Source organism: Populus nigra, chromosome 12 (assembly GCF_951802175.1).
Source record: "Populus nigra chromosome 12, ddPopNigr1.1, whole genome shotgun sequence".
NCBI lineage: Eukaryota > Viridiplantae > Streptophyta > Magnoliopsida > Malpighiales > Salicaceae > Populus > Populus nigra.
In genome coordinates, this window is record NC_084863.1 from 5,799,412 (window position 1) to 5,813,135 (window position 13,724).

The 13,724-nt window shown below is 35.4% G+C and overlaps 1 protein-coding gene across 1 annotated transcript; it reads left to right on the top strand.

Annotated features, from left to right (window-relative positions):
- The first annotated feature begins 293 nt into the window (after positions 1-293).
- Positions 294-12,124, top strand: LOC133669753 (MLO-like protein 1). Its single transcript, XM_062090018.1, has 13 exons — positions 294-698; positions 1,072-1,331; positions 6,549-6,665; positions 6,780-6,840; positions 7,146-7,240; positions 8,336-8,410; positions 8,519-8,607; positions 8,733-8,782; positions 9,595-9,635; positions 10,979-11,188; positions 11,279-11,346; positions 11,441-11,501; positions 11,581-12,124. Exons 1-13 carry the CDS (start codon positions 518-520, stop codon positions 11,854-11,856), a joined length of 1,584 nt encoding a protein of 527 aa, XP_061946002.1. The 5' UTR covers positions 294-517; the 3' UTR covers positions 11,857-12,124.
- The last annotated feature ends 1,600 nt before the right edge of the window (positions 12,125-13,724 follow it).

A 13,724-nucleotide genomic window follows, 5' to 3' on the forward strand; every position in this document is an offset into this window, starting at 1 on the left:
AGAAAAACTTAATTTCAATTAATAGATAATTTGATTTAAAAATACTTTCATATTAAAAAAAGATTTCTACGCACCAACACTTATGACACAGCAGAGATCCTTAAAAGTTTTTTATTTAAAATTAATATTTTTTTTGTATTTTTGTATTTTTAATATTAAAAATAATTTTTTAAAAAATAAAAAATAATAATTCAATATATTTTTAAATAAAACATACTTAAACTCTCAAACTTCCCACCATGAAAATTACTGTGTTCTAAATATCTTTCTCTCCAAAATTCACACCACACAGACCACATGAGTCATGACAACTGTCTCCATCTCCGTCAGTGACTTACATACAGAGATACATAAAAGTATCTACTTCGAACTGATAAGATTTTTTTAACTTTATTATTATAAATATAGAACTACACTATTTGAAACAGCTTCGTGCTAGTTATTTGTCTTTTAGCCTGCCTCCCTGGGATTGAACAAAACTCCGATAGTGGTTATAGAGAGAGTGAGTGAGTGGGAGATGAGTGGTGAGAGCGAAGGAGAGACGCTTGAGTACACACCCACATGGGTGGTGGCGGCTTTGTGCACTGTCATAGTCGCCCTTTCTCTTGCTGTTGAAAGACTTCTTCATTATTGTGGGATTTTTCTCAGGAGGAAGAACCAGAAACCCCTCTATGAAGCCCTTCAAAAAGTTAAAGAAGGTCTCTTTTTCTCTATCCATGCATTCATATTTAGCTTTCGTGTCTCTACCCTTTTGCGTTGTTGCATCGTATTCGCTTAATTATATGGGAATGACCCTAAATTTCTCACCTTTTCCCCAAGTCTGAGTACTAGGATTTTCTGGGGAATTGGAGAGTCGGTCCTTTTCTGTTCTTTTTTCTTTTAATGATTAAAATGATCTTGGTAAAATAATGGAAAAAAGAGACTCTTTGCATTTTACTGTCTGACAAACGAATCTGTCCTTTTAATGTTGTCTTTCTGACAGTTATGTGTTTATGTTTTGCACAGACAAACATCATTAACAGTTTACCTGTGTGTTTTGATGGAGTTTTTCTTCTTTTTTGTTGTTGACAGAGTTGATGCTTTTGGGTTTCATATCTCTATTGCTGACAGTTTCCCAGAACAGCATAGCTAAAACATGTGTGCGAGAGAATGTGGTTAACGACTTGCTTCCTTGTAGGCTTAGTGAAAAGCAAAAGGAAGAAGGACTTGGGTCCAATTCTACAACTACACCTAAACATTTTCAAAGCTTCTTTCCTGGTACCATTTCTGGCACTGTTAGGCGTCTTCTGGCTGAAGCATCAGAAGCCAATCTTGGTTATTGTGCCAAAAAGGTAACATTTATTTATTTTCTCAACTATTATTGTTGTTGTTCTTTGTAAACGTTAACTGGAGGAGAGGTTTGAAGAGTTAAAGAAGTTCTATTATTTTTAGAGATACATATGAAGTATGCATTTATGGTTTTTAAATACAAACTCTCCATAACTTCCTCCTATACATAAGCTATTCAAAAATCAAAAACATTATCACAATCGTAACAAAATATCAGTTACAATCTTTTCTGTTTCGACTAGATACTATTGTTCCCTTGGCTGCCACTGTGTCATTAGAATCAGATTCAGTTTTATCTCCAATACGCCCCCTCAACCGAATGGGCAGATCTTGGACATGAAGGTTGGCTCTCAGGAGATGAAAACGGACAGAGGACAGTGGTTTTGTTAATAAATCAGCAAGCTGATTTGTAGTGGAGAGAAAGGAGTCTTGAAGCTTTTTAGCTAAGACTTGATCCCGAACATAATGAAAGTGTATTTCAATATGTTTAGTTCTGACATGAAAGATTGGATTAGAGGACAAATAGGTAGCACCAATATTATCACACCATAATTTTGGACTTGTCATCAGGGGAAGCTGCATATCATGAAGTATCAATGTAACTTTGCTGCTGTGTTGAAAAGGGATTTATATTCAGATTCAGTCTTGCTTCGGACAACAGTTTGTTGTTGTTCGCAGCTCCAACTGATAAGATTGGATCTTTGAAAAATGCTGTATGCCAATACTACATTTGTCATCTTTGTCGTCAGCCCAATCAGCATCACTATATGCTTGAAGAGAATGATCTAATGTACTTTGTAAATGAAGTTTATAGCCCATTGTATGTTTTAGATACCGAAGGATTCATTTGACAGCTTGCCAATGAGTGTCTTTGGGTTGATGCATGAATTTGCTAACACAGTGAACTGTGAAAGCAATATCTAGACGAGTGAAGCACAAGTAATGTAATGCACCAACTGTGCTTCTATAAAGTTGTCGGTCAGAAAAATCATGACCTGTATGTGGTACTCATTAGAGTTGAACATGGCTTTGCTTCATGCATGTTAACTCGTTGTAACAGGCCAGTCGCATATCTTTTGTGTTAGAAAAAGATCATGATCATCGAACAAAGCCTTTACACCAAGAAAATAGGATAGATTGCCTAAGTCTTTCTTGGGAAAGATATCTCCAAGTTGCTAATAAATTTTTCAGTTTCATCTTAAGAGGACCCAGTGATGATTATATCATCAACATATATTAGGATGAAATTAGAGAAGTCATTGTGATGAAGTGTGAATAAGGAGGTATTTTCCTTTGAACCAATGAATCCCATTTGCTGTAACGTTGCAGTCAATGTAGAAAACCAGGCTCGTGGAGCCCGTTTAAGACCATATAAGCTCTTCTTTAAGTGGCACACATGAGTAGGAAAATCAAGGTGAACATACCATTAAGGTTGTTGCATATACATTGTTTCCTGCAGTTAGCCATGTAGAAATACATGTTGGATACCAATCTGTCGAATGCTCCATTGCCGTGTATAGTTCCTGCCTTAACCACAAGACTAAAGGCCTTTGTGAAGTCCACACCTGGTTGTTGATGATAACCTTTTGCCACTAGTCGCGCTTTAAAATGCTCAACACTGTCATCTGCTTGTCGTTTAATTTAGAACACCCACTTATTTCCAACAAGATTAATATTGTAAGTGTAGGAGGTACAAGATCCTAGGTACCATTTTTTACAAGAGCATTAAACTTGATGTCCATAGCTTGACGCCAGTAGTGATGTTTAGAAACTTCGGAGAAACAAGTAGGTTTTGTAAGAGATGAGACATGATTAGTGAAGAAACATTGAGGGAGTGGTTAACGGGTTATACCAATGTAAGGAGCTTTTTGCTTGAGAGATTGTGTTTGTGAGTGGGTAAGCATGCAGCGTGGCATTTGATTAACTTGGGAATGTGGAGGATTTGGTTGGTGAGGTAGTTCCATCACATCAATTGAATTTTGAGTGAGATTCCTTTTTGGTACACGAGCAACACCTGAGAATGCCAAAGTAGATTGAATATCCAAAGTTACTTGATTTTGTGAAGTGACTTGTTCACTTGGCTGCTGGTCAGTGGAACACTGATTTGGACCTGCATGGTTAGTTTGAGTATTCGGTTGACATAAGGAGGGAGGTGAGTAAAACATTTCTAGTATGGGAAGATTAGATGTGGAGGACTCTTTTCGGTATGGAAACAGAGGTGATTTGTTGTTGAGTGCTTTGGGAGGAAGACGATTAATAATATAAGTGGCAATTAGAAAAGCATCTTCCCAATAAGGCTTGGGCAAATTTGAGTGGGTTAGTAAAGCTAAGCCTATGTCAACAATTTGACGATGCTAACGTTCAACAGAATCCATTTGTTCATGCGGACAGGCTAAATGATGTTGAATTCTACATGTTTTGAAATATGTATTTAAACGTCTATACTCACCCCTTCCAATCGGTTTGAATGGCCTTAATTTGTAAATCAAAGTGCCTTTCAACATATTTTTGAAATTGAATAAAAATAATTTCAACTTCATATTTCAATTTCAATGGAAATAGCTAAATAAATTTAGTAAAGGCATCCAAAAAAACAAACATAATAACAAGATCCATAATTAGAAATAACCGAGCTGAGCTCCTAGACTTCAAAATAAATTAATTCAAGAGGTCTTAAAACAGAAGGAATTGAAGCAGAAAATGGGAAATTGTGGCTTTTAGCCATTGCACACAAGAAAAATATTTTGTCTCCTGTTGGAACCAATGGGTAAATTATTATTGCTAAGCACATGTCAAACAATACCATAAGAGGCATGGCCAAAACGACGATGATAGTTTTTAATAGAGATGCGAGCACCAACAAAGGCAGATCATCGTTGAAGGGATGGAGAGAAGCAATAAAGACCTAGAGCCTTTATGTAGGACGTTCCTTGAGTAATCCTCAAGTAGAAAAACAAAACTATGAAACTTAAAATAAACATCGTTATTTTAAGCAAATTTTTTAATAGGGAGAAGATTTTTTGTAATTTGTTGTACGACAAGAATTTTATCAAGAATAAAAGATGAAGATGAGTTAGATAAAGAGGCAGTTCCAACATGAGTTATTTTCAAACCAATACCATCACCAATGTGAATTTGATCATTGCCAGGAAAATCATCACTTCAGATATTCAGATTACTTATGTTGTTGGTTAAATGATGCATTGCTCTTGTGTCGGGATGCCACTCTTGTTCAGTTGAATGCGGCTAAGATTGCTTGGAGGCTAGGTTTGCTTGAGGATTTGGGTGAGGTGGTGGTGTTTGGAAGTTTGGATCAAAGCACTTCCGCCATGTGACCAAGTTTGTCACACAATTGACACGATACACTAGTGTTGTTGCGGCCACCTCTATGGTTTCCATTGAATGGATAATGCCCCTTGCCTCGAGGAGCTGATAAGGTGCCATGACCTCGGCCTCCCAAAAAATGTTGTTGTTGGGTGGCAACATTGGCCGAAGCCATGGGCAAGGATAAAGGTTTGTTGTTATGCTGAATGCAAGCTTCACATGTCAAAAGCATGGAATAAAGCTCTTCTAAGGTCGGAGAATTATCTTGGTGAGATATCATGGAGACAAGAGAGTCATGTTCTGGACCAAGCCCAACAAGCAAATATGTTATAATTTCATCACATTTAAGAGCTTGACTAGTTATGGCCAATTTATTCGTGAGATGTTTGATTGTCATGAAGTAATCAATTGCAGATTGATTACCTTTCTGTAGGGTAGAGAGTTCTGAGTGAACATTTACTGCTTTAACACGTGATTGTGATGCAAAAGTAAAGCTTAGAGCCATCCAAACTTCAGCAGAGATGTTGTAATGAGCAACTTGGGTAAGTACTTCATCAGAAAGAGAAGAATTTATGCAGCTAAGAATAAGGTTATCCCGGGTTTCCCATATATCATATAATGGGTTGGGGATTGTAGAGCCATCACGGGCAGTGATGGTTTTTGCGGGTTGCTGAATGGTGCCATCAATATATCCGTAAGCTTTCTGGCCTTTGAGGTAGGGTAACATAGTGGCTTTCCATGTTGGGTAATTTAAATGTGTGAGTTTGGTAAGGTTGATATGGGAAGATGGGTTGAAGGTGGGACGGTTGGTTTCGGTTACATTTGAGGTTTAAGAATTTGGGGAGGCAGGCATCTTGAAGAGGATCAGTTTAGACATGAGTCAGGGGCATTGATACCATGTAAACGTTAACTGGAAGAGAGGTTTGAAGAGTAAAGAAGTTTGATTATTTTTAGAGATACATATGAAGTATGTTATGTATTGTTTTTAAATACAAACTCTCCATAACTTCCTCCTATACATAAGCTATTCAAAAATCAAAAACATTATCACAATTGTAACAAAATATCAGTTACAATCTTTTCTGTTTTGACTGGATACTCTTGTTCCCTTGGCTGCCACTGTGTCATTAGAATCAGATTTAGTTTTATCTCCAATTTTGTTGATACACACTTGGGATTAATTAAGAACAGCAAGAGTTCTTCAATATCAATGTTTGTTGAAAGGGAATTCTATGTTAGCGAGATTCATTTTATTTTCAGTACATGATTAACCATTTTCTGCTATATTCTTGAACTAATCTGCTTAGCTATAACCACGTGAATTTCAATTTTATATAACATCAGTTTTCATAAATTTTATAAAAAGAATTGGATTATAATCATTGTTTTTGTCTTTTCATTCTATTTATCACCATTCTTAAATGCTAGTGGTAAAACAAATGCCAATATTAACTGCTCTTGAGCTATACATACGATTAAAGATGACATGAGTTTTTAGTGATGTGTTTTTCATTTCTTAAAAATCAATTTTCAACGAGGTGTATTCCAAGTTAAGATAATGGTGGTAAAATTTGTTTATTTTTTCCTTGCTTCCTGATTGACTTTCTTGTTCCAATTATATGTGTATAATATGGTCTTATTGAACTCCTTATTCTGTAATCTAGTACAACAACTAAATTGTTTAAATAAAAGGTGAAGCAAGAATGTAAGGAGGGAAAAGAAGAACAGTTTTATAGTTTCTTCTTTCAGATTGCGCTGTGGCACAGTGATATAGTCTAATCCTATGCATTTGTTTTTGCAATTCATGTTTTCTTGACACTCTAGGTTTCTGCATCTGTGCTGATAAATCACAATGATTTCCCACATCATTTTTCTCTTTTATTTCCTTTCTTCAGGGCAAGGTACCGCTGTTATCTTTGGAAGCCATACACCATCTACATATCTTCATCTTTGTCCTGGCCATTGTCCATGTAACTTTCTGTGTTCTCACCATTCTTTTTGGAGGTGCAAGGGTGAGTACCTAATACGATTCTTCAGTTTTTGTTTAAATTTTAAGGTGGTCAGGGTACTTCATTTTTCTTTCTCAATGTTTTATGATTCATTTGTGATCAATTGCCATGATCTAGATTCGTCAATGGAAACACTGGGAGAATGAAATTGCAGACAATCGCTGTGATCCAGAACAAGGTAAAAATATCTGGCAAATTTTTGTGCACCCTTGTCTTTGATTTGCGTTATAATTAGCAGCTGCATCTATCATTCATTTTTCTGGATACCTTGAAAACGTTGTTGCTCACAAACTTTTAGTTCTGTCACTGGAAGTAAGAGCGCAAGTTGATTGATCAATGCCTTATTCCAGATTAACTTCATGCCCAGTGGATGAGGGGGAAAAATGGCTTACACAATCAGTTTCCCTTTCCCAATTTCTTAGAAAACCATTTTAGTAGTTAGTTTTCCTCATTGCTTCTAATATGTGAGCTTTGATCTTGCAGTTTTGAAAAAAAAGTTCACCCATGTCCAACAACATACTTTTATCAAGGAGCATTTTTTGGGAATTGGTAAAAATTCAGCCCTACGAGTATGGCTGGTAAGTCTGTTTTCCCCCCTTTTATTTTATCCTGCTTTCTTCAGCATATGGGCCTGTTTGGGATTGTGGTAGCGGTTGCGGTTCAAAATGTTTTTCGCTTAGAAATGCATCAAAATAATGTTTTTTTATTTTTTAAAAATCATTTTTGAGATTAGCATATCAAAACGATCTGAAAACATAAAAAAATAATAATTTTTAGCAAAAACTTTTTTTGAAATTTGAGGGAACGCGGTTGCAAACGGTCTCCGTGTCTTTCACTGGGATCCATGGACATTTAAGAGGCATCACATCATATGGTTTAAGAACCTCTTTGCCTCGGCTTGGAGTTTGGAGTGGATTGACATGTTTATTCATTTTCAGAAAGTTATGCCAAACTGGGCAATAATTATGGAAAGCATTTCAAAACAAGATATATATTCTCTATAGGGTAAGTCATCTGGGTAATAATTCTACCCTTACTTTATAGAGGTAGCCCAAATCCAAAACCTTGTTGTACAAGGTATACTCGTAAGGAAATCCCGTAATACACATAGACAATCCACACCAGATAAGAATATTCTCCAGAAAAGGAAATTCAAAAATTGAGTTGGAACTTGAAATGAATCCTAAAACAAAGTTATCCACACCAGATAAGAATATTCTCCAGAAAAGGAAATTCAAAAATTGAGTTGGAACTTGAAATGAATCCTAAAACAAAGTTGGACTCAGGGTAGTCTAATTTGTGCGGGTTTAATTTGTGCGGGTTGGGGCCATCAAATAAAGTTGCCTGGTCAGACAAGTCATTTTGCAGGTCATTTGGCTACATGATTATGCTGCAATCATCATCTGCAGATCTTATCATTTTCATATCCTCTCAAAAAAAAAATATGTAGCTCTTCCTTACTTTGACATTTAACCAAAAATCTAATCATCATTCCTTTTTTCATTATTGTGATATCAATAACAAAATAAAGCACGTTCCTCCTGAGGAAATAATTTTAATTTTAACCACTAAAAATGATTTGAGGAGAACAACTAGCAGTATCTTTTTGGCAACTCAAGGAACCATGTCCTGATCTTGATTTTTTTTTTCCTCTCATTTTTGTTCCTCTTCAGCATTCCTTTTTCAAGCAATTCTATGCGTCTGTGACCAAGTCAGATTACATAACTTTACGGCTAGGATTTATCATGGTAAAGTATTTTATGCAAGGTCAGATTTGTCTTACAATCATTAGCTTGCATCGTCCTATGTTGCATTTTATTACTTGTTTCTCTGTGTATTTGTTGGTTGTTCTGCAGACACATACCAGAGGAAACCCAAAGTTTAATTTTCACAGATACATGGTGCGTTCCCTCGAAGATGACTTTAAGACAGTTGTTGGTATAAGGCAAGTGATGTCCAAGAATACCTTTTTAAGGCTAGACACTCATATTGCTTGTTTTGCATACTCTTAGTCTAATTACATTTCTTATATTTATTTGCTCATTTATTCACTCAATTCTATGGCTGCAGTTGGTATCTTTGGGTTTTCGTGGTCATCTTCTTATTGCTGAATATCAATGGTATGCTCTTCCTCCACTGATTAATTTGTAGACCATATTACTTGATATTTGTGCCAATTGTCGAGTGTTGTTGCATCTCTCCTGTTTTAATTTTACACTTGCGTTCTCACTACAGAAAATCAATCTAGGTTCTTCGAAGCAAAATTTAATCATACCTTTTTGGTGTTCATGTTGAGTTTTTTTCTTTTGAATTGTTAAACTACCAACCAACATATTCTGTACTCATTTGTTAAATTTCTTTGATCTATCCTCATTATTATTTCCCTGAGAGTATACTATAAGTCTGTTCCACGCTTTCTTATTCCGGATCACTGATTTATATGCACCTACTGCCCATTGGATTGAATTAATAGTCATATACTTTGTTTTTTGAAATTGGACTATGGCGATTTGTCCCCGTTTATTGTTCTCCTGCTTGATGTGGATCATCTATCGCTATTTCTGCTGGCAATAGCTAGTAAGGTGGTGATAGTCATCAATTTATAAAATATTTAACTTAGAAGGTTGGTTCAACAAGGCAAGTTTATACATGTACTAAGTAGTCACGATGTCTTTTTTACCCTGTAAGGGTCAAAGAAGTTAATTTATTGAAAACAAGGTTTCTAAATTCCCAAAGTTACTGTTTTTGGAAGAATACCAGAGTTTTGTAGCATGAATCCTGTAATTCTAGACTGCATTCCTAAGGCCATAAATAGATTTCCTAACACAAAGGAAAAATTGAAATCTGATAACTGTTGCATATGGTTTTTGTTGTCTCTGCTCATTTTGGGATATATCTGTTAGATGTGATTTTTCTCTTTTTTCTCATGCAGGTTGGCACACATATTTCTGGATAGCATTCATTCCTTTAATTGTGAGTAGACTTGTACTCTTTAATTCTATTTCTACCAATTTACATGTGCCATCTTTCTTTGTCCTCTCCTAAGAATTTTTGTGGTGTTTTAATGTACTTTATTGTTTCAGCTACCCTAAAAAAGATCACACTGATTCACGAAACACTTGAATCACAAAATGTTGTGATGTTCTGGAGGGAGATTGATTAGAGGAAAAATGCAGAAACATGCTTAGAAAATATTCTCTCTCTCTTCTTGCAATGAACATGCAATGCCCTAGTTCTTCCAAACTTTCATCACTTACATACAAAGTCATAAACATGCTTGAGTCTATATACAAGAATTCTAATTCCTGAATCCAAGTCATTAATGTTATAGTTTTTGTTTTAGAGAGTTACATTGACAATAGTTTTTGAAACATGACCTGCTTCTGCCTACCCCAATTTTCTAAAAGGTTGACATTATTTAGACGAGTGTCCAGTTTGTTGAGTTCCAATTGGAGTGTGGTTTTTTTGTTAATGCTTCCTGCCTATGTCTTCTACCATAAATTCAGTCACTCACATGAAACAGCAGCATTTTTCTAGTTTGATCATCATTGATTTCCATCTTGAATGCAATCCTTAAGAGATGGGGTATTGTTACAAAAGAAGATAAACTAATTTAGATGTCTTTTGTGATTACTTCTATACTACAAGTTATTGCTTTAATGGAACATGGAGGACATTGTATTGTGGTTGAATCAGGGACAGCATCTTTTTTTACTATCAGATTTTTTTTGTCAAAAGTTGTTACCTTTCTTATTGACAATTAACTAAGACTAGTTTGGATCTTTAGATAGCACAGTGGTTGATGCATGGAGTTTCCTCAAAGTGGAAACCGTTAATCATACCCTTCAACATTTAGAGATGTAGATGAATCCACAAACAATTTTAGATCTCCATGAGCACCAAACCCCTGGCTACTTCTTGGTGTCAGATTAATAGTGTGAGTTAACCCAAATGAGACTTCAAATGACTATCATCCACATAGAAATAGTCATCATAGTGGTATGGTTAATTTTTAATATAATGTATATGAACTATTTCTTGCATTTATGCACCCTTGCACTTTTGTATTTTCTTGTAATCAGTTTTTCATATGAATGCATAGCATGGGCATGTTTATGCAAACTTGGCTTGCAATGAGAAACAGTTTGGATTCATAGGAGACTTGAACTCGAGTCTTGTAAGTTGATCACCTGTTGATTGAGCTAGCTCATTGGCTTTCTATAAGAAACTGCAATTACCTTGGTGTGGGTTATTTTTCCACTTTCCTACGTCTTGTTACTCCTATTCCAAGATTCATGTAAGCAATTGTTTTTCAGCTTCTTCTCGCTGTTGGCACTAAGCTGGAGCATGTAATTAACCAGTTGGCATACGAGGTTGCCGAGAAACATGTAGCCATAGAAGGGGAACTAGTAGTTCAACCATCAGATAATCACTTTTGGTTCCACAGGCCTGGCTTTGTCCACTTATTGATCCATTTCATCCTCTTCCAAAATGCTTTTGAAATTGCATTTTTCTTTTGGATCTGGGTAAGCTGATCTTTTGTGGTGTGTTTTCATCATGGATTCATTGAGATGGAATTGATAATATCAATAACAGTATGCTACATCCATCCACAGGTTCAATATGGTTTTGATTCCTGCATAATGGGACAAATCAAATATATCGTTCCACGGCTAATTATAGGGTAGAAACTGCTGACCTTTTCTCCTCTGAAATCCTGTACTACTTTGGTTGAATAACTCTCCCTGCTAATCAATATACACCATTGTTCAATTCAGGGTGTTTATTCAGGTACTCTGTAGCTACAGCACTCTTCCCCTTTATGCCATTGTCTCACAGGTGGGTAACAATGTGTTTAAATGTAACTGTGCCTTTGCTTGTGAAACTTTTCAGCTTGACTTTTTTTTTTCCTGAAAAGATGGGAAGTACTTTCAAGAAATCAATATTTGAGGAGCATGTGCAAGCAGGCCTTGTTGGTTGGGCTCAAAAGGTGAAGAAAAAGAGAGGGCAAAAAGGTTCAACGGAAGGATCTAGCGAAGCAAGTTCCCATGTTTCTGCTGGGGGGCTTCTGCTGGGGAGACTGAAAGGGTTAAAAGAAGCCAATGAAGGTTCCGCTCAATCCAGTTCTCATGAAGGTTCTACTTTGGGAAATGATGCTTCTGCTCCTCCTGTTCCTCGGGAGGCTGAGCCTTGAGTTGCTTCTGGTAGGAACTGTATAAATCACAACTAGGATGGCTGCAGTTGTATTATGGGCAAGCCTTCCAGCATCATAAATATTTTTATTTTTTTTTCTTTCCAATATTTAGTAGCAATTATGTACGAAGGCATATTGATACTGAATTGCATGTCATCATGAGCATCTTATGGCTTTGTATTCAGCTATTCAGCTAGCATGTCTGTATTTTCAAATGAGTGTTATGTAAGATTCATTACCATATAAATAACTATTATTTTTCAGTTTCCTTTTTGCATTCCTATGAATCTGATTCGAGTGCATCATGTATCTTTACAATTTCATGTGGAACTTTGATTTGCTTGGTAGGTCAATTGCAGGGTTACAGTACCACATAACAAAGTCCAGTTCCAGCTGCAGATGAAATGGTCTCAGTTTTTGGATTCAAATCGGTAATTGCCTGTCTTCTCCGATGGAACATGGGCGAATATCAGTTTAGATGGCATTATTGCAGACGTTCTTTCACCATTTGTATGCTACAGAGTACAGACTCATGAAACTTGGTGCCTCAACCTTCCAACTCTTTAAATAACGAGATAAGAAAATTTTCCTCTTCCAGTGCTTCTCTGGTGAACAAATCTTTCCAATCCAAAACATTTACGGTACCTTTTCAATTATTAGGACTAGGGTTGTTTATTAAATTATCCAACAGAGGTTTGCTTTGCTTTTGTTCCTTAAAAGACATCATGGTTTAATTTATGATCTAAATTGTATTATATCACATGTTGTTTGATTTAAATTTACAGTTTCACGTGTTCTTGAGTACGTACTAGAAATTCAACAAGTGGAGAGACAGATTCAAAGGAAGGATGAGCAGTTTCTGGGGCAAAATCTCCTGCAAAAGAAAAGCCTTTGCCCTTGCTTTTTATAGCCATTTGCATGTCAACTTGCTTTTTATAGCTTTTCTCCTCTCTCAGTTGACATTGCAGTACAGAAAGAGAAAGAAATTAACAGAGAAGAGAGAATGCATGGGAACCGAGAAGAGAGGGAAAAAAAACCAAGATTTTTCGTCAGCCATAACTCATCAACAATCAAGAGAAATTATGAATGAATCGTACCTTGGATTTCAGACGACGAAATATTTGAGATAAGATCCCGCGGTAACCATTTCTGGCTAAGAAAAAAGTCTCCAGGCCAGTCAAAGTTACTGGTTACTATTCATGCATAATAGTAAATTTTACAATTTCTAATTTAGTCCCTAAAATCTATAGTTATTTTAAATTGGGTATTGAAATTTGATTTTATTATTTGATTTGATAAATTTCAATCAAAATTGGTCCCTAAATTTCTAAATTTGACAATTATATTTTATTTTCACAGTAGAAAAATATCTATATTAATTTATTGTGATTATCTAATATGATCAAATCAAATATTAGTTAAATGGTACTAGTTTGTGTGAAATTGCAAGCAATAATGCATTACTTTTGCTAGTAGAAAAATATCTAGATTAATTTTTAAAAAATATAAAAATATCTAGTGTTTTCTAGTAGGAAAAAATTAAGCCTTATAAAGATTGACTCGATGTGATCCAGTTAACTTAACGGGTACCCGAATGACCGATAAAAATATAATTTGACTCAAAAGAATTTCAAGATGATATTTCTTTTAAGTGTTGAGATGTTATTATATTGGATTGACTTGTATCAACCCGCTATGAGATTGTTATAATTCTATAAAAGCAAATCAAAATAAATTATAAAGCTAAATTTTCAATCAACTTAATGTTAAAAGATGAAATTGAAATTGTGTTATTAAAAAAGGATAAAAAAAAAACCCGAGTTAACCTGAAATAACCTATCAAACTTGCAAACTAGGTCAAGAAACTG